Source organism: Marmota flaviventris, chromosome 18 (genome assembly GCF_047511675.1).
Source record: "Marmota flaviventris isolate mMarFla1 chromosome 18, mMarFla1.hap1, whole genome shotgun sequence".
In the NCBI taxonomy this organism is placed as follows: Eukaryota; Metazoa; Chordata; class Mammalia; order Rodentia; family Sciuridae; genus Marmota; species Marmota flaviventris.
In genome coordinates, this window is record NC_092515.1 from 12,400,766 (window position 1) to 12,420,674 (window position 19,909).

The 19,909-nt window shown below is 54.1% G+C and overlaps 1 protein-coding gene across 1 annotated transcript in view; it reads right to left on the bottom strand.

The window, feature by feature from the left end:
* Positions 1–441: 441 nt before the first annotated feature.
* LOC139702647 (uncharacterized) overlaps positions 442–19,909 on the bottom strand; it is an 80,460-nt gene continuing 60,992 nt past the window's right edge. The window contains exons 29-39 of the mRNA XM_071604176.1: positions 14,009–14,094; positions 12,774–13,133; positions 8,752–9,030; positions 7,995–8,249; positions 6,399–6,674; positions 3,705–3,971; positions 2,943–3,063; positions 1,951–2,003; positions 1,573–1,604; positions 1,035–1,076; positions 442–779 (exon numbers count right to left, since the gene is read on the bottom strand). Coding sequence (XP_071460277.1) covers positions 714–779; positions 1,035–1,076; positions 1,573–1,604; positions 1,951–2,003; positions 2,943–3,063; positions 3,705–3,971; positions 6,399–6,674; positions 7,995–8,249; positions 8,752–9,030; positions 12,774–13,133; positions 14,009–14,094 — 1,837 coding nt within the window. The 3' untranslated portion in view covers positions 442–713. The remainder of the gene's footprint in view (positions 780–1,034; positions 1,077–1,572; positions 1,605–1,950; positions 2,004–2,942; positions 3,064–3,704; positions 3,972–6,398; positions 6,675–7,994; positions 8,250–8,751; positions 9,031–12,773; positions 13,134–14,008; positions 14,095–19,909) is intronic.

Consider the following 19,909-nt stretch of genomic DNA (forward strand, 5'->3'; position numbering starts at 1 on the left):
AGGGCAGAGTGGACGGTGATGGGAGGGCAGGGCTGGAGCCTCGGGCAGGGCCTGAGGCCCTTGTTCAGGGCATGATTATAGATCTCACCCTGTCCCCTGATTACTATGACAGTCCCATGTCCCAGCAGAGGTGAAGATGTGCTGAGTACTGGCCTTTGAGTAGGAAAGAAACCAGTGGCCACAGCTGGCCACCCTGGGTCCCTGGAGTGTGAGGGCCACTGAGTGCTCTGCTGGCTGCAGGGCCTTGGGACCCTCACCCTTCCCTGTGGACAGACCCCACCTTTGCCCTGGCTCCACCTCCCAGCTCCTGTCTCCCAGGAAGAGAAACCCTGTGGGAGCAACTTAGAGACCACGATTCCCCTGCGTGACACAGGAGAGAGCTGACGGGGAACTTGAGGGGAGTGTCTGCCAAGAGACGTTCCCACAAGAACCAAAAGAGCGAAGGAGGGAAGGGGTCTTTATTCAGCGCTTTCCCAGGTGACCCACAGGGCCCTTCCCTCTCCCTGAAGCCCCTGCTCCTGGGCACAGGCAGCCTGGTTCTGGCCATTCAGAGCCCAGGGCAGCCTGTCTGGGTCTCCAAGAACCCAGGGACAACCCCCCACCTCTAGGTTCCAGAGTCCTATAGGGTCAGGCTCCACCTCTGTCCCATCACCCAGCATCTGGGGTCTAGCAGGACCCTCCCTCAGCCCACATGGAGCATCGTGTGGTGGAAACTAAGAATCCACATCAGCTTTGTGGTCGACCCGGCAGTAGATGTCCAGGTCAGGGTTTAGTAATTCCTGAAAAAGAACAAAGAGGCTCTGACCCTTCTGAACCAGGGGACCATGAACTCCTAGGCCCTGGCCCACTGGGGACTGCTCTGTCCCTGTGTCTGTCTGGGCTCAGAGGCTCCTGTTCCCAGGCACCCCCACCCCCCGCTCACCACCCCCTGATCCCATTTTGGCTGCTGTTTTCTGGCAAGATCAGGAAGGTGTGGGGAGGGGCATCTCTTTGGTCGCCCTGGACTGTGGGCAAGGGTCACCACCCACACTCACCTGGTAGATGGGAACAGCAGATCTGTGGCCAGGGGGTGGGGCCTGGGAGGGAGGGAGATTGGAAATCAGGGTCAGCAAAGGGAGGATCATCAAGGCTGGGACTCCAGTGAGCAGGTGCTGGGTGGTGCTGGAAGGTTCTGGTCTCTGACAGGCCAGAGCTTACTCCCTGTGTCTGCTTTAGCCCTTTCTTCTCAAGAGTTACCAGCTCTGGGTCCTGAGGACCAGCCTCCATTTCTGGACAGACACCCCAGTTTCTGTCCAGACTATGGTCCCCATCATTAACCCAGGGCCACTGATAGAAGCTACCAGCACCCATTCTGCACCAGGACTCCCCTAAGATGGCAGGAAGTAGGGTGGGCTGAAGACAGAGTGATGGTTATCCTGTCCCTGAGAGTGGCCAAGTCTCTGGCCAGGGCCAGGCTAACCTTGTCCTGGTCCAACATGAGTGGGGGTGTCTGTGCTGTGTGGGGGTTGACAGTGACCCTGCCCTGAGACTGCAGAGCTAGTCCCCTGTGTAGAGATAGCTGGGGGGACTTACCAGGGAGGTGGAGCTGTCAGAGGGACCTTGGCCTGGGGACAGAGACAAGAGTTAGCAGTAGCGTGAAGAAGGCTGGGCCCCTTCTGCAGGTAGGGCTGGGGGACCTCAACTATCAGAGTGTCAGGGGAGACAGCATGTCCTGGGAGAGACCCTTTTGCCCTTGTAGTGGTCCAAAGAGCCAAGGAACATGAGGAATGGACTAGATGCCACAAGTCTGGGCTGGCTTTACCAGGTGGGTCCTCTGTTGTGTTTGATGACAGGGATCCTTGAATCCCCAGGGTAAACATTCAACCCTGGACGTGTGGTTGTGGGCAAGGGTGGACACTGTGGGGCTGGCCTAGGGGCTCCCAGTCACCCTCAGGCTGAGGGGACACTTACCGGGTCTTGATGCTGGGGTGCGGTGGTCTCTGAGGCCATGCTGGACACTGGCCCTAGGAAAAGTCAGCCTTATTCATGAGGGTGCATGGAGTGGGGTCTGATAGGGGATGAGGAGGGTACCCCATTTCCAAGGAGGGTGTGAAACCTTCCTCTCCCCATCAGGTCTGGGTACCAGGGGGCCAAGGAGAGGGGAGCAGAGGAAAGGCCTTAAGAAGACACTGCTGCCCTGGGCCAAGGTGATCGACCCTCCCAGGTGCAGACCCAGGAGAACGTTGGCTGAAGGACCCAGAAAATGGACTGAAATTGAGGAAGAATTAAAGCAGGAGACTTTGACTGAGTGGAAGGATGCATGCCATGGGGGTGGGGACAGGGAAGCAGGATCACCACGTAGGCAAGACCTTTGGGAACCACGTGCATCTTGAAAATCCCTGACCCCCATTGGTGACCCTGCTGTGGAGGACCCTCTGCTCAGGCCAGGAGATGAGGTGATGTGACAGTGGCATTTTGTGCTCTCCACCCACCTGACCAGGAGACAAAGAACTTTCCAGGACACACTACTGGCTGGGCCCTGGGATCCCACCTCACACATCAGGGGCCTTGGGTCACACAGGAGGTGTGGAGAGTGGACCCACCTTCCTCTCCAGGCCCCAGCCCTTGCCCTGAGTGACCTGGGACAGGACCCCTCATACACATAGCTTCAGCCCTCTCTTGGTGTGGGGGCAAATACTGCAGGAGGTGCCGTTTTTGAACACTAGTTTAGGAGGGACACCAGTGCTGTGGGGACAGGTCCTGGTGACCAATGTGCAGAGGAGGCACCTCTTGAGCAATCAGCCCAGAGCCAGCAGCTGGTGAGGGACGGGGGGCGGCTGGGGTGAGAGGGGAGGGTCCCCGGGAAGTGGGGAGGTCGGAGTCAGGCCAGAGTCTGAGGATGGCCTCCTTCCCTCAGGCCTGGGGTCACCTGGGGTGGGATCAGGTGGGGGAAGCCTGGGTACCTTCCAGTTCTTGTGTGGAGCAGGAAACACCCCAGAGCAGCCACCAGAGCCACCCCGACCAGGACCCCAGTCACGATGCCAGCGACGGCCCCCACAGGGAGGCCTGGGGTCCTCTCTTCTGCTGAAAGAGAAGAGAAAGGGGCTGAAGGGCAGGTCTTCAGGGGAACCAGCTGGGCCCTGCAGGGGGCCACAGAGGGTGGAAGGAAATGGCACCAAGGTCCCAGTGCAGTTTGTCATGTCGTCACCATGTCCTCCTGACTCTCTGCTTCTGGTGATTTCTTCATGTTTGGTTTTGAAACCTGCATGTGCTCTAGCCTGACCCTCTCCACATGCAGCTGGGCCACATCCTGCTCATGCTCCTGTTAAGGTCTCTTCCTCTTCTCTTTTATTTTAATATATTTTTTAGATGTTGAAGGTCCTTTATTTTATTCATTTGTGTGTTTGATGCTGAGAATTGAACCCAGGTTCTCACACAGGCCGGGCAAGTGCTCTACCACTGAGCCACGCCCCACCCCCTCTTCCTCTTTTCTTCCTTCCCATCACAGGACAGTGTCAGTGGGCAGCCCTCACAGACTGTCTAGCCCAGGCCTAGCCTCAGGTCAGATCAGAACCAAGGTGACACCAAGGCACCTAATTTCTGGGTAGTCAACCACATTCTCTCCAAGCTCTGGCATCTACCCCATGCTCATGGCTGGTGCCATATGATGGCCCTTGACAGTGGAAATATATGACAGAAGCACTGGTGGCACGGGGGCCACTCACAGATCACAGCCAGTCTGTAGCGGTCACTCCTGGTGGAACTGGCGAGGTTGGAGGCCTCACACTGATACTCCCCGGCATCCTCCTGTCTGACGGGGTCTATGCTGAGGGTCCTGTGGTCCGGGGACAGCTGCATCCTGTCTGTGAGCTGCAGAGTCTGGCTATTGAAGATCCACGTGATGGAGATTCCAGGGTCACCTGAGAGGCAGGTCATGGCCACAGAGTGTGGTTCTGTGTTGGTGGCTCTGAGGGAGGGCTGGGCCACAAGCCCTGTGGAAAAACAGCAGGGGGCTGACCGACAGCAGGCCTGAGGCCTGGGGCCCTGTCTGTCCTCAGAGACGTCTGCCTGTTCTCAGGGCCATCGTGATGTGGGTGAGGTGGTCCAGAGGATGAGCTGGATGGTTGAGGCCATGGACAGTGGTTGAGGACCCAGAAATAAGATGCCCTTGTTATGATCTTGGGTCTGAAGTGGTTCAAGTCTGTTCTGGGAAACTACAAAATATACTGCAATACATTGACCTTGGACTACACAGCAACCTCCTCAGGTTCCTCATCTTAAAATAGGAACTTGCTGAACCTCCCTCTGACCCTAGATGACCCCAGGGAGACCCCAGACTGGTCCCCTTGATATCTCTCTGGGATCCAGATGGGAAACCTCTTCTCAGGCCCCAGGTCCAGCCACCTCATTATCAAGTGGGTTTTCCCGTGGACTCTTGTGCCTTATCTTCCAGAACTTCTGTGCTGGTCTTGGTGCATCTTGTGCTGCTCTAACAGACCACCTGAGACTGGGTGGTGTGTGAAGAAGAGAGATCTCCTGCTCACAGTTCTGGAGCCAGGGAAGTGCAAGATCTAGGGGCCCCATGTGAAGAGGGCTGCTTGCTGCATCTTAACAGCAGGGGGCATCCCATGGTGAGAGAGCACGTGGGAGAGGAGAAGGGGAAGGGGCCATACTCACCCCTTATCAGAAAGCCACCTCTGCAGGACTTGGTTCCCTTGTTCCTTTCATAGGGACCAACGTCCTTCCCTGAGGCCACACCTCAGATCCCTGGGAGTTCAGTTACCACTACATGCTTTTGGGGGCACATTCACACCACAGCAGTGACTCTATAAAAGTTTGGTTTGTGATTTCTGGAATCTCTTCCTTGTATGTTGGGGAAGGAGGGATTATCAGCCTGTCCACCTTGGACCCAGGCGGGATTTGCATGGAGTAGAGCAGTTCAGTGACCACTAGGGAGTGAGGACGCCCAGCCCAGTTCTCATGCTTTAGATGGTTGGATTCAGATGTAAAGGATTTCTCAATTAATGCAGGATTGACACTCTGGTCCTGGATAGCTGTGTGAGGGGGAGGCCTGGGCACTCTGTTGAGGGAGGGTATTTGGTTGTAAAGTAAAAGTTGATTATTCTCCATTTGCTCTCACTCCCAGACCACACTGTCCCCTCCAGACTGCCAGTGCCCTGAGCCAATGACTGGTCTCTGGTCAATAGATGCCTAATAGGCCCTCAGCATGCAGAGCACGGGGCTCTGGCTACAGAGTGACATGCACCACTGATCTGCCACTCATGGTCTGTGTTACTTGATTCAGCAACTGTGTTCCCCGTGCCTCAGTTTCCCTTTATTGGATACATGGGAAGTGGTGTCTGGTTCACCATGTTGTCTATAAATTAACCTTGAAATCCTCACAGTAACTGACTTGGTTTAGAGGAGCTGCCCCCAAAGAAAAAGCCCCTACTCTGATCTGCCTCCCAGTGAGAGCGCCCTGGGCTGGTCCCGGGAGAACCAGGAGCTCCAGGAGCATCTCTTTCCTCTGTTCCTCCCCTTGGGGACATGGACCTTCCTGTGGAGCTCCATAGAGGTCCATCAGGGCACCTGATTGGCCTGAGGCACCTGTCCCTCTGTGCTCACCACACCTAGTCCCAGGACAAGGAGATGACCTGGAGAAGATACCCCTGAGCTTTCTGTCCCCCTTCACCAGCTCCAGGTCACTGAGAGTTTCCTGTTGGTGAGCTTCTCTTCTGGGTTCTGTTCCCATCAGGTTCCATGTGAAGCCCTGTGTCCCCTGTGAGGGTTGTGTCCTCCCCAGGGGGCACCAGCAAGACTGTGCTCCACCTCTTACCTCCCACCTTCTTTCAGGGAATTGTCCCCTCTTACCTGCCAGCAGGATCCCCTGCCAGGAGATGCCCCCTCTGCAGGGACAGGCTGAGGGGGTCCCTGCTGCTGCCCTGTCCTCCTCTGTGGAAGGAGCTTCAGTTGCAGGCCTGAGGTGGTCCTTCCTCAGAGACCTTAGCCAGTTCTCAGGGCCCACAGTGAGTTGTGTAAGGTGCCCCACAAGATGGCCCTGATCCTCCGAGGGTTTGGGTGTCATCATTCAGATGACAATTTAAAGAAAGTGCTGCTCCTCCTTCTCACCTCAGATCACCCAGAGTGACCCCTGAGAGTCCCTGGACATCTCTATAGGATCTATCCAGCAAGCTCATCCTCAGGTGGAACAATTTTTCCATTCACTCTTGTACAACCTCTTTCTAGTACTTTCTGTGCCTCTAGAAGGTCAGGCTCTCAGGCAGGAAGTAGCTTTACATTCAGAGGCAAAGTGTATAGTTTTCATTAAATAATATTCTTTCCCCTGTGACTTTTCTCCATTTTTTATACCACTGATAAAGAAATCCCCACAGTAAGATGTAGGCCAGAGGGTCACCCACCGATCACAGTCAGTGTGATGGGGTTGCTCTTTAGGGAAGAGATTGGGTTGGAGACTTCACAATGATACTCTCCTTCATCCATCTTTAGTACCGGGTTTATGCTCAGGATGCTGTTGTTTAGGGACAGCTGCATCCTGTCTGTGAGTTGCAGGGTCTTGTTATTGAGGAGCCATGGGATGGAGATTTCAGTGTCATTTGGGATGCAGGTCAGCTGCACAGAGTCCCCTTTTGCCACCCTGGTGTTGCTAGCTGTGAGGTGGGGCGGTGTCAATGGTCCTATGGACAAAAAGGAGGGGACAACTGAGGTGGTCCTACCTCAGAGACCTTAGCCAGTGCTCAGAGCCCACCATGAGTCGTGTAAGGTGGCCCAGAAGATGGCCCTGACCCTCTGCAGAGTTTGGGTGTCATTGTTCAGGTGACAATGTAAGGAAAGTGCAGCCCCTCCTTCGACCTCAGATCACCCAGTGTAACCCCTGAGGGTCCCTGGACATCTCTATAGGATCTGTCCAGCAAGCTCATCCTCAGGTAGAACAATTTTTCCATCCACTCTCGAGCAATCGCTTTCTAGAATTTTCTGTGCCTCTAGAAGGTCAGGCTCTCAGGCAGGAAGTAGCTTTACATTCAGAGGCAAAGTGTATAGTTTTCATTAAATAATTTGTCAGGGAATTAAGATGGTCCAACCTGTCTTCATGACCTTAGTGTCTGGAGAAATTCCAATCTACAGGATTTGTCACTTTGAAGAGGACTTTTATTTCCTGGCCTGTGGATTCAATATCACAGTGAAAGAAACCTGTGGGGATGAAGGTCACAGTGTTGACCAACCCCGGCACGCTTGTCCTCTCTGCAAACACATGCTCTCGGCACCGCCCTGCCCGGCCTCGCAGGGACTCTGCAGGTGAGGCTCCCGTCCCTCCAGGTGTGCATCTCTTCTATTCTCTGTGGTGCATGACATGGGCTTGTGTTCCCAACCCTATGCACCTGGGGACTTCAGAGCCAGGACACAACTCAGAAGCATCTGCCCCCAGGCTGGCTCTTTCCCTCCCCTGCTCCTGACGTGGGAGGCACCAACTGACCACACGATTGACCAGATTCCAGATGGGCCTCCCAGGCCTGTTTCCCATCCACCCCTCCCACCCCAGATGGAGTCGGAGCAGGGCAGGAGCAGAGCTGCTCGTCCCCCATCTGAGGGGGCTTTCCTCCTGTCATTTGGGGAAAAAGAGGATGAACATATTGCAAAGCCATGCAGGTTCCTTGATGCTCATGGAGAAGGTAACAGAAAGCAGAGAGGTGACAGAAAGGGACACGTTAGTGATGGAAAGAAGTGACTTGACTTCAAGGACACTCCCCCTCTCTGGGAAGCTCCTTCCACTACCTAAGACTTTCTGCGTCAGGGAGAAGCCCCTCCCCACATTCCACGTGGACCCTAGATTGGTCATGAGAAGTCAGAGTAAGAGGAGAGACTCTGAGATGGAGCGGGAGGCTCAGGCAAGGACAGGATTTGCTTGTGCCAGGCTAGGAAGTAACTTCTTCCACGTTGTTTCCAGAAAAATCAAGACTCCACCCAGTACTTGATACTGTGCTCCAGGGTCCACTTACCAGAGACGGTAATATTCTTGGTTGTGGTCCTAGTGAGGATAGTGACAGAGTTATGGGTGACACACACATAGGATCCGCTATTATTTGTAGAGAGGTTGGGGATTGAGAGCTCTTGGGTGGATTCCAGGGGCCTCCCATTGAAAGACCAAGAGAACTGAGCAGGCGGGTTAGAGTCTGCGTGGCAGGAGAGGTTGAGATTTGTCCCTGGATGGAAATGTGAGTCTGGGGGGTTTATGATGGGGGCATCCGGGCCATCTGGAGCAAACAGAATAAAGTCATATGTAATGTCATCAGAGGGAAGGGGAAGTTCCTAGACTGTAGAAGAACACAATATAACTACTGATCCATGTCACAACCTTGTTTTTTTTTAAAGTCACAATTAGGCTGGGGAGTACAGTGGTACAGAACCTGCCCAGCATGCATGAGGCCCTGGGTTCAAATCCCAGCACCATACACACTTACAGAAAGTCTCAACCAAACCACCTTTGTTCACTGAAATTAGTCTGTGACATTCCCCTGCTTCTCTGTCCCAGGTGGCTGACCCCAGGCCTCTCCAGGGAACCACAAGCCCTCCCCTCCTATTCATGGCCCAAGGCTGGGTCTGCCTGGATGTGCATGGGGCAAATGGCACAGCCAGTCCAGGTGCCCAGGAGAGAGGGTCTGTGTACTTGGACCCGAGAGGGACTAAGTGGCCCAGCCTCTGGCCCTGTGTATTTGAGTTCACAGCCAGGGTAATGGAGGAATAGAAGTTACTCACAGGAAATATTCAGGGTGAGGGGGTCACTGCGGTTGGCACTCACTGGGTTCTGGATTTCACACTCATAGGGTCCTGTGTCATTCCTTGTGACATTGAATAAGGTGAGAGTCCTATTGTTGTTGGACAGCTTCAGCCTGTCACCATCTGGGATCGTCTGATTGTTTATCTTCCACAGGTAGGTTGCATAATTAATCTCAGGTTCACACGTTAATGCTAGAGAGTCCTCACCCTCCATGGGTTGGGAGTTGTTGATTGTGATGTTGGGTTTGGGTAATTTTTCTGTGCAGACAACAAAGAGAGGATTGCCCTGTGGTACCTGTGTTCCCCACAAAGGCATCTTTCCACCTGAGCTGGCCTCTCACCTCCCACCAACCTGAGTCCTGAAGAACCAGGCAGAGTGGGTATCCTGGGCAGATGTAGGAGGATCTGAGGGATCAGAGGAGGTGGGCCCCCTGGGCTGTGTCTGGGAGAAGCACAGAGTTTCTCACAGGTGCACTTAATTGCAGAGTTTGGTCCTGGACAGACCCAGGACTGGGAGTTAGAAACCCCGTGTCTCTGCTGGTCCTCGCTGGCCCTGGCTGGCCTTGAGATGCAGAGTCCCTCCAGCTGCAGGGACTCCAGGGCTTGGCCCACGTGGGTGTCCTCTGAGCCTTTGGTTCTCAAGGCCATCCTAGAGGTGGGTCATGATGGGACACCCCATTGTGCCTGAACCCCAGGAAGACCCCACAGCCTGATGTGAGAATGGGGTGTGTGAACAGAAATCCCACACTAGGAGACCAGGGGGCATTCAGTTGGGTGGTCATCCTGGGGCCACAAGGGGGGCAGTTCTGCTCAGGTGTTTCCTGGTGACTGACAGGAGCCAGTGACACCTGAAAGGCAAAGCATGAGTCCAAAGAATGCTCTAGGGAGAGGGGGACAGACAAGGTTTAGAGCAGAATCATGTTCCTGTCCTTGGTCTTTACATCCCTTCTCCCCCTGCAGAGAGCAGGTGAGGCATGTGGAATGGTCCTGAGAGACCAGTGGATGGTTCCTAACACATCAGCACTAAGAGGTGGAAGAGGGGACCAGGACCTTGCTGAAAATACGGCCCTCGTGGGCTTGTGTGTGGCAGACCTGGGGTAGAAATGGGGGATGTTAAAGTTTTCCCATATGGGAATATAGTGTTTAATACCCAGGATCTAAGACTCCTTTCTGAAAGAAATATTTCTCTAAGGAGCACAGTGTCTTAGACTGAGCTTTGAAGTCCTGAGGGGTCACATTATGACCCAAGGCAGATGCTAAAGTCAGTTTGAAACCAGGAACCTCCTGAGTCAGGAGAGACCTGTGGGTCCTGGTGGAGGACTGATCTGGTCAGAGGGGACACCTGAGGGTCTCTGTTATGTAAAATGAGGCACAACACCAAACTCAGAGAAGTATTATTGATCATGTTAATAAATCTAGAAGTCTATGTTCCCAATTGCTATGGAGACTCAGGGAAAGTGGGAAGCACCTGACACAGGCCTGTGGAATGCCTTCTTCCTGTTCTTTTCACCCCAGGAAGTGCAGTGAGATCATCAAATTGATCCAAATCAGAGCCTAGAGCCTAATGTAAATGACCGTGGCTGGAGCATCACACCATGTGGGGACAGACCTCCCTTGTGGTGATGGTGTCGTCATGGGGACACAGGCACATATGGACTAGACAGTTAGCCCCTGAGACAGCACCCTTCAGTCCAGCTCCCCCTTGGGGAAGGTCCTGGGAGTCACTGGAGGAGCGTGAGCCCCACTTAGGGACCAGGATGGAGCCTGGGACCTAGGGGCTTGCAGCCCTGTCCTGCCTGTGTCCCCCTCGCTGAGTCAGTGCAGAGAGTAGATGGAGGAGATGCTCAGGCCTGTGTCCTGGCCTATTTCACATGTCATTGTCATGGAAGGAAAGAGCCCTGGATGGGACACAGCAGGGCCTCCTTCACATCGGGGACATTGTCCCTGATGCAGCCTGACAGGGGCACCTGCCTCGACTGTTTCTGTGCCCTTTACTACAGCCAAGAGGGGTCTGGCCCCAGGTGTTAGCGGGAAGTGGACAGGACAGATGGCCATTAGTGCAGGAGGGAAGGGCATGGCTCATTGTGCAGGGCAGGGCCAGTCCTGCCTGAATGAGAAGGAGGGAGAGGACGGACAGGCAGGAGCAAGACAGCCAGAATCGCCATGGCAGGGAGCAGTGGGGTACAGTGACTTAAAGCCCCAGGTCCAAGAGCCTCATGGCCGCCTCAGAACTGACCCAGGGCCACCCTGAAGACCCTCCACAGCCCGGCCACCCAAGGGCATCCTGTGATGTGGCTCCTGAGTGGCCTCAGGAGAGGTGGTTGGTGGGATGGAGCAAGAGCCTCAGCCTCCAGGAGGGACAGGGAGCAGGTGGGCGAACCCCCTGGGATTGCACATGCAGGTTCCAGGCTCTGAAGGGGTTCAGGGTCATTCATTCACAATCCCTCTTCCCCTCCTTCCTCATAGGACCATTGAGACTTGGCTACACCTTGGGCCCTGTGCTGGTTGCAGGGTCCGGTGGGGAGTGAGAAAGAAAAGTTCTGTTCCTTATGCTCCAGAGGGCTGGGCTGGTGGCGCACACCTGTAATCCCAGTGGCTCAGGAGGCTGAGACAGGAGGATCATGACTTCAAAGCCAGCCTCAGCAATGGTCAGGCTAAAGCAGCTCAGTGAGAACTTGTCTCCAAATAAAATACAAAACAGGGCTGGGATGTGGCTCAGTGGTAGAGTGCCCCTGAATTCAATCCCTGGTACCCCCATTCCCCCACTCTCCCCAGAACAGAAGGAAAGAAACACCTTATGCCATAGAGAGATTGACGCCTAACACACCAGGAAACAGGAGACTTCAAGTTCAGTGAGGGAGAGTGTGGACCAGCTGTGGGAGGGGGAGGCCTGGACATTCTGTTGAGGCAGGTAATTTGGTTTCAGGGTAAAAATTGATTATCCTCCATTTGCTCTCAACTCCCAGACCAGACTGTCCCTTCCAGGCTGCCGGTGCCCTGAGCCAATGGCTGGTCTCTGGTCCACAGATGCCTAATAGGCCCTCAGCATGTAGAGCACGGGGCTCTGGCTACACAGTGACATGCACCACTGACCTGCCACCCATGGTCTGTGTTCCCTGTGCCTCAGTTTCCCTTTATTGAATATATGGGAAGTGGTATCTGGTTTGTAATGTTGTCTTTAAATTAACCTTGAAATACAGTAACCTGACCTTGGTTTAGAGGAGCTGCCCCCAAAGAAAAAGCCCCTACTCTGATCTGCCTCCCAGTGAGAGTGCCCTGGGCTGGTCCCGGGAGGACCAGGAACTCCAGGGGCATCTCTTTCCTCTGTTCCTCCCCTTGGGGACATGGACCTTTCGTGGAGCCTCATAGAAGTCCATCAGGGCACCTGATTGGCCTGAGGCACCTGTCCCTCTGTGCTCGCCACACCTAGTCCCGGGAGAAGGAGATGCCCAGGTGCCCTTGCCCAGATGTGGCTCCTGGGACTGTGCCCTGGCTGGTGACCACCTCCAGGAGCTACCAGATCAGGTAGCCAGTAAATCATTGCTCCCCAGCGGTCCTCAACAGGAAGCCAAACTCCAACCCTGGCCACATGTCCTCAGGGTCACCTGGAGCCAGGAGCCTGGGACAGAGGTCTGGGACAGGAGCTCCCTGGGCTGACCTTCTCTGTGAGGACTCCAGGGCCCTCAGGCCAGGCCTGACTCAGTCCTGCAGGGTCTTTCTCAGGGCCATGCTCCTGGGAAGGACACAGGGGCTGGGCTGAGACTGCTCTGCCTGGGCCGAGTCTCCCACCAGACCACCCTGCTCTCTGCCAGTGGATTCAGGCAGAGGAGTAGGATCTTCTGAAGTCTGTCTGCACTGCGTGTGTCCTTCAGTAAGTGCTCCTACTCCACTGTGGGGACGGTATGCACAGGAGGAGGTAGGCAGAGTTCAGGTCTCAGGGTCCTGTGTGTGCAGTGGAGTTAACCCCTCCCAACACCCAGAGGCCCTGGGGCATCACTCACCATGTACATGGAACTCTCCAGTTGCTGTTTCAATATGTAAACTGGCAGCTATAGTTTGCAGTGTGTAGAATCCTGTGTCCTCCTTTGTCACATTCACGAACAGCAGGGAACCATTGGGGTAGATTGTCTCTCGACCACTGAATGCAGGACCTTGGGTAGCTGAGTGTGTGAGATTTGAGTAGGATACAATGAGAAGGTTTTGGTTTGTTATTTGCCCTCTGTACCAGAAGTAGCCTACAGGGTTCTCCGACACATTGTGGACAAGTAGAAGAACGTCTGTCCCTTCAGCAACATCGGAAGGCACTGGTACAATAGCGAGCTGGGCAGTGGGGTGCGGGTTCCAGAAGGTTAACAGTGAGACTAGGAGGGAAGAGAGAGAAATCCATCAATACTGGGCCCTTCTTATGGGATGGAAAGATGGGGCCCAGGACCTCAGCAGGAGTTTTCATCCTCAGCCTGGGGGTGTGTTGTGTGTGTGTGTGTGTGTGTGTGTGTGTGTGTCCCTGGGTCAAGGCCAGCAGCATGACCTCCATTCCTTCAGGACCTCTGTACCTGTCATCCTCTCTTGGGAACACATTTCCCGAGGTGTCTGCAAGGCTGGCCCCTCATTGCCTTCAGATTCCTGCTCACACCCAGGACACCTGGGCACCCACCTCCCCTGACCCCCTCCTTACAGACCCCAGGTCTTCCCTGTGGACATTTCCCTGCTCTCTGCCCTCCTAGATCTACACAGCACCTGGCCTCACCTGCAGATCTCCCTCTGGCCTGGCTTCCTGCCCTCTAGAGAGGAAGCTCCAGGAAGCAGAGACTAGTCTGACCCTTGTTGTGGCCCAGGGCCTGGAACAGGCTCAGCCTCCTGTGGATGAGTGAAGCAGTGTCCCCACCCTGAGGGTCCAGGTGTCTGTGTGCCAATGTCTGAGGCTGGTGGCTGCAGACAGTGTCTACTGCTCAAGTTGCCTTTCTATTTGGAGAGTGGCCCTGACAGCTGTTAACACCAATTTTCAAAATATAATGGCCCCTGGTGATTCACTTGGAAAAGAGAACCCCTGATCTTTCCATCCCCTTCATCTGTTCCTCTTGGTGAGCTTCTGTCTGTCTTCTGTGTTCTGTTCCCAATGGATTCCCAGTGGGACAGAGTGAAGCCCTGTGTCCCCTGTGAGGGTCGTGTCCTCCTAGGGGCACCAGCAAGACTGTGCTCCACCTCCCGCCCTCCTCAGGGAACTGTCCCCTCTTACCTGCCAGCAGGATCCCCTGCCAGGGGATGCCCCCTCTGCAGGGACAGGCTGAGGGGTGCTGCATGGTGCCTGCTGCTCTGTCCCCTCTGTGGAAGGAGCTTCACTGCAGACCCGCTGGGGAGCCCAGATCCAGGCCAGTCAGCCCTGCTGCCTGCTCCTCTCTGAGCTCAGCCTCCTCCCAGGGCAGGAGGACTTTCCTGGGTCACGTGGGCTGGGGGCGGGGTCTGTGTCTAGGAAGTCTGTCTGTCCCCTCCCTCTCAGTCCTGCCTCCTGTCCCTTCTGCTTTCCCTGTTGGGTTTCACTACTGCATGACACACCCTGAGGAGCAAGGCAGGTGGGGACGCTGTCCCCTGAGAGAAGTGGCTCACCCAGCACTGGCCTCAGCTGTGTCCTGGCCTCAGGGCTTTCAGCACCACCCAGGGAACCCCTGGGGTCCCCTCACCCCTGGGCATATTTCCTTTATGATAGAGAATCCCAGGTTGGCCCCACATCTTTCCCATGTTCTCAAATGCTCTAGGAAGGTGGCTTTCCTTCCAGTAGGAAGGGGACAGAAACAGCTCTAGGTTCTAGAAAGGGGCCCTCTGAGTGATGGCTGGTGAGGGGGACCTACTCTCTGTGCCTGGTGTCTCCAGCTTGGCCTCTGAGTGGCTATCTCAGGACTTCACACACTTTGTGTCCTGGGAGGGGAGGACGGTGGTAGTGGAGATAGGTGACCATGGGCTCCGTGGTCCTCAGGGAGAGATTTTAGGGAGACCCTCACTCTTCATTTTTTGGTGCAGCTGTGGCTCAGGCCTGCCCATGCCTTCCTTGGGTGGCCTCTGTCCTCTACCTAGTGATTCTCCTGTGGTCACCCTGACTTTTTTTCATGGGTGATGCCAGGAGGCAGGGCCTGCTCAGAGCCCCCTGGCTGTGCAGGGACCTCACAGAACCAGTAAGGAGTGGGGGTGGGAGACACCGTGCAGTCTATTGGGGATGGAAATCAGGCCACAATTCCACCTCCTGAGACAAAGCCTAGTCCAAGCCTCAGCATCAATTTGCCAAGTGTTGACTGTGCATCTCATGTCGCCCCCTGGTGGTCATGAGGACAATTGTGGCCAGTGTCAGGGTCTGTAGCAGGGATGCGGCCCAGTGTCCAAATGATGAAGGCTGGCCCTGACCCTGGGCACAGGTGGCCCTGACTTACAGGCTGCAAAATGGGTCCTGCTTACTCAGGGTCCCCAGGCCTCCTGATTCTGTCCAGTGAGTCTAGTGAGAGAACGGGAGCTGTCCTGGGGTCTCCTGCTCCAGAGTAGGAGAACTGTGCACCCAGGGGATGGGCAGCCTCAGGAGGGGCCGTCTGTGCCTGAGGGTTCAAAGGAAGGACCTCAGGAGGTGTCTCTTGAGGCTTTATGGTGGAAGCACTAGCTTTATGAGCTGGGTCTGCAGTTGGCTGCTTGTTTCTTGTCTTTAAATCCTTGGATCTTCGTCTCAAAGGGCCTATTGGAGTCGTCGTGTGAGTATTATAAAGATTATCTGGCCAGACACAAGACACAGCCTCTCATCCCAGCTGTTCAGGAGGCTGAGACAGGAGGATTGCTAGTTTGAGGCCAGCCCAGGCAACTTAGTGAGACCTTGTCTCAAAATAAAAAATGAAATGTATATTGGTGATAGAGTGCCCCTGGGGCCAATCCCTAGTCCCTCACCTCTCTCTCTCTCTCTCTCTCTCTCACACACACACACACACACACTCACACACACACTATCTAAGCAGAGTGGGTGTATTTTACACATCTTTCTTAAAAACTTTTAATTGTGCAATACTTACAACAAAAATGTGCTATATTAACCCTTGTAAATGTGCAAATACATGCCATGATTCCATTCAAATATACAAGGACCACTACTATTTCCAGGATTTTTTTCATCACCTGCACTAAAACTCTAACCATTAAGCTATCACATCTCAGGACTCTCTAGCCTTGGATAACCTTGAATCTATTTCCTGTCTCTATGAATTTGCCTATTCTAGATATTTCATATAAATGAAATTATACAACCACATACCATTTGCTTCTCGTTTAATCATGTTTTCAGTTTATTCAGGTTGTAATGTGCATCAGAACTTTATTTTTTATGGCCAATCAATAATCCAACATATTTGTAAGCCATGTTTATTTATGAATTCCTCTGTTGATGGACACGGGGTTGTTTCCACACCTGCCTGTTGTGAAGAATGGTGTGGCGAGCCTTAGCCTGGGGGAGCTATTGGAGTCCCTGTTTCCCATCCCGTGGGCACGTGCCCAGCCGTGGGAGTGCTGGGAAGATAGGCGTCTGCCTGGCTCTGGCAGGAAATGCCCAAGTGCTCTCTACTGTGACTTCATCTCTTCAGAGTCCCTGGGGAATGTAGGAAGGTGTGGGGTGAGGTGTCATTGTGATTTTGATTTGGTTCCTTAGTGACTAATGACACTGAGCATCTTCTCATTGGCTTATTGGCCACTGGAACATCTCTGGAGACAGGCCTTCCAAGCCCTTTGCCCTCCTTCTTCTCTTTCACTGCTGGGGATTGATCTGAGGGGCGCTGTACCTCTGAGCTACACCCCCAGCCTTTACAAGTATTTATTTATTTTTGTTTTGGGACAGTTGCCCAGGCTGGCATCAAACTTGTGAATCTTACATTAGACTCCTGTGATTACAGATGCCCAGTACTGTGCCAGGGTCCTTGACCTATTCTAAATTTAGGTTCTTCTTTGGCTGCAGGTTTATACCCATTTGTTATATAATCTAGACATGAAATCCATATCACAAGTATATTTGCAAATATTTTCTTCTGGCATTTCACTTGCTCTTAAACTCATGCCACTTATTTGCTTATAAGTAATTTTGATAAAAACATATGGGTCCATACTCATTTAGAAAAACAAGTTCAGTCTTTTATGGTAAATTCTTTTAAGTTTTTAAAAAATAAATGAATAAATTCATTTTCACATTTGAACGTCTTTACAAGGAAGGATTCATTTTCCTGCATCCTGCTTGTAGGAAGTACTGCTGAGGATCAGATCACAGGCTTCCTCTTCCCAGTGTGCACAGAGCTCCCCATGTCCATGATGTCATGGACCCAGCAGGTGTCACTGATGTGTGGCTACAGACCCAGGAAGCCCTCAGTGCTGTGGAGGTTCAGGCAGCCGTGTGGCCATACCTTGACACATGTCTTCTCCAGGGACTTCAAGTGATTGGTCGTGACAAACATCAGTCTCTGCCCTCTTACACTCAGTTCTTCTGCCAAGAGGGGGAGGATTTCAAATGCCCAGTTGTTACTGGAGGTTGGTGTAGACACTGCTGATTGTCAGCTGGGGGAGGGGGTCCCACTGGACTTAGTAAAAGAATCCCAGATGGTGCTCAACACCCCACAGCACACAGCCCCACAGGATGACCAGCCCCAGTGTCAGTGGAGATGAGAGGGGAGCCCTGCTCTGCGCCCTTCCCCGACCTTCCCAGAGCCTCCCCTGCCCCTGCTTCTTCCCATACCTCACCACCCCTCCCCCACCACTGCTCCCTCCCATTACATCTTCAGTTTCATCCTTTGAAGGTGCCCTTTGCCTAAGGTCAGCCCTCACCTGCCCTCTATGGGGGCCTCTGTTTGCACCTGGCAGGAAATGTCCACTAGAGGGCGCGCACGCTCTTCCCTGAGCCTAGGTGAGCCTTGCTGTCCCAGCCCCAGTCCTGGGTTGAGCTGCAGATTTGCTCTAGGGAGCTCCTGGGACAGGCTCCTGGGACCCAGGGAAGAACCTCACGTAGGAGGTTTGTGCACCTGGACTGGTGACCCAGAACCAATGCCAGAGCCTAGGTCATTTGGAGGGGGAATGTCCTAGACTCAGTGGCTGGACACTCAGGACCCTGATGCCTCTGCCCATGTGACCACTGGGGGAAATGTCTGCAAGCATGTGTCCCTAAAGGCTGTGTCACCTGGGCTTTTTGTAAATAGGTGTCAGCAGGGCTGCTGTGGAACATTCCAGAGTGGACCTTCTACAGTGGGATACGGGTCCTCCCAGGTATGCTCACTTGGAAGAATCAGGAGGGATGTGACAGTCATCAGGCACAGATGCCTATCAGGGCCTGAGGGAGCAGGAGGTATCTGGGCCTCATTGTCACCCCTGAGTGGGGCCCAGGAAGTTGAGGGTGTGTGGTCCTGCCCACTCACCTCAGCAGGAGCCATTGCTGGTTGTCTGTAGGGAACTGGGCTTCCCACCACCCCCTTGCAGGGAACCTTCCCCTAGAGTCAGACAGTGGAGGAAGCAGGTGAGTTAGGAGATGGAGGTGGGAGCTCTTGGTTGATGGGCAGCCAGGAGGTACCCAGGCTCTGAGTGCTGCAGCTGACAGTGGTCAGAGTGGTCCTCTGGGAATCCAGCCTTGTCCCTGCAAATGTTCATGAACTTCCCACCTCTGTGCTCCTCAGTTCCCTTCCTGAGCTCCTAGCCACAGCCACCCTCACAACTGAGGCCCTGGGTCCTACACCAGCACTTTGTCCCCATCTCACTGTGCAGCTCTGTGTGGCTGCCCACCTCTCTCCTACCCCAGGTCTTCTGAGTGGCTGCATTACACCACTGTCCCCATAAGGGTAAATGGTCAGCCTGAAGGCAGAGTCCTTCCTGGTGGGCTGAGGGATCAGCAACGGGGGCCCCTGAGTCCTGATTATCAGGAGTTCCCAGGAGGTGGCAGCAGCTGAGCAGAGCTGGAGAGAGAGACTGGGTGGGTGGGACCCAGGAATGACAGAACTTGCTAGTGTAGATGGCAGGTGGCTTGTGCTGTGGGAACAGGGAATTTAATGGGAAATGTGAGGTTTTTCTTATTTTTAGATTTTGGGGTTTGGAGCTGCAGGTTCCCCTGAATGTCACTGTCAACCTCAGTGCTATGCATGCGTGGCACAGACTTCAGGTTCCACACTCTGATGCAGGTTGGTACTGGGAGCACCATCAGCCTGGCCCTGACTCTCTGCATGTGCAGCTGTGCAGACAGCTGTGCTCTCTGCTAGGAATAGTGCTCCTTCCTCCCTGGGCCTCCTGATCCCAGCTACCTGATGCCCCAGCCTCCAGGCAGATCCAACACTCATCCCCCATCTCAGTCCTCACAGAATTTGGTGAGCTGACTGCCCAGGGGCATCGTGCCTGTCATTGGCTGTGTGTGCTCCTGATGTCTGCCTGGTGCTGTCTAAGATCCTGCAGGTATCCTGAGGGGGGAGAGAGAGAGACAGAGAGAGAGGGGGGGGGAGGGAGGGAGAGAGAGAGAGAGAGAGAGCACACCTGCATACATGTGCAGCCTCAGGCTAATAGGGATTTTGAGATTTTGGGGTTTGGAGCTACAGGTTCCCCTTGAATGTCCCTGTCAACCTCAATGCTGTGATTAAACATCATTAAATAGATGTCTATTTAAAGCAAGAATAAAAAGAGCAGGACTTGTAATAAATGGTGTCTCCTGTTGTGGGTTGGGCCACTCTTGTTCATGTTCATTTCCTGTTGGGAACACTGTCCATGTTAGATGGCACATCCACACTCTTGGCCACGGACCTTGGATTTCCACCCACCAGATAGGAGCAGGGGGTGGACTGCAGGGGAGTGACCTGAGTCAGCTCTGCCTCACCAGAGAGGGCTCACATGTTGTCCTACTGTGTCCAGATCTGCCACAAGAAGAGTGTCCTCTGGAGGCCCCTCTGTCTACAGTGTATGCAGGGAACCTGCTGTGTGCCACATTCCTGAGGTCACCTCAGAGTCACCCCCAGAAAAGGCCTGGGCACTGGCTTCCCATGTGTGGGCTGTGGTCAGGGATGTGAGCCTGGCTCTCCAGGTCCCTGGAGCTGCCCTCTCCGAGGCCCAGGTCTCCTCAGGAAGCTCTGCCCCCCCACCATGGTGCCCCTCACCAGCCCTCCTG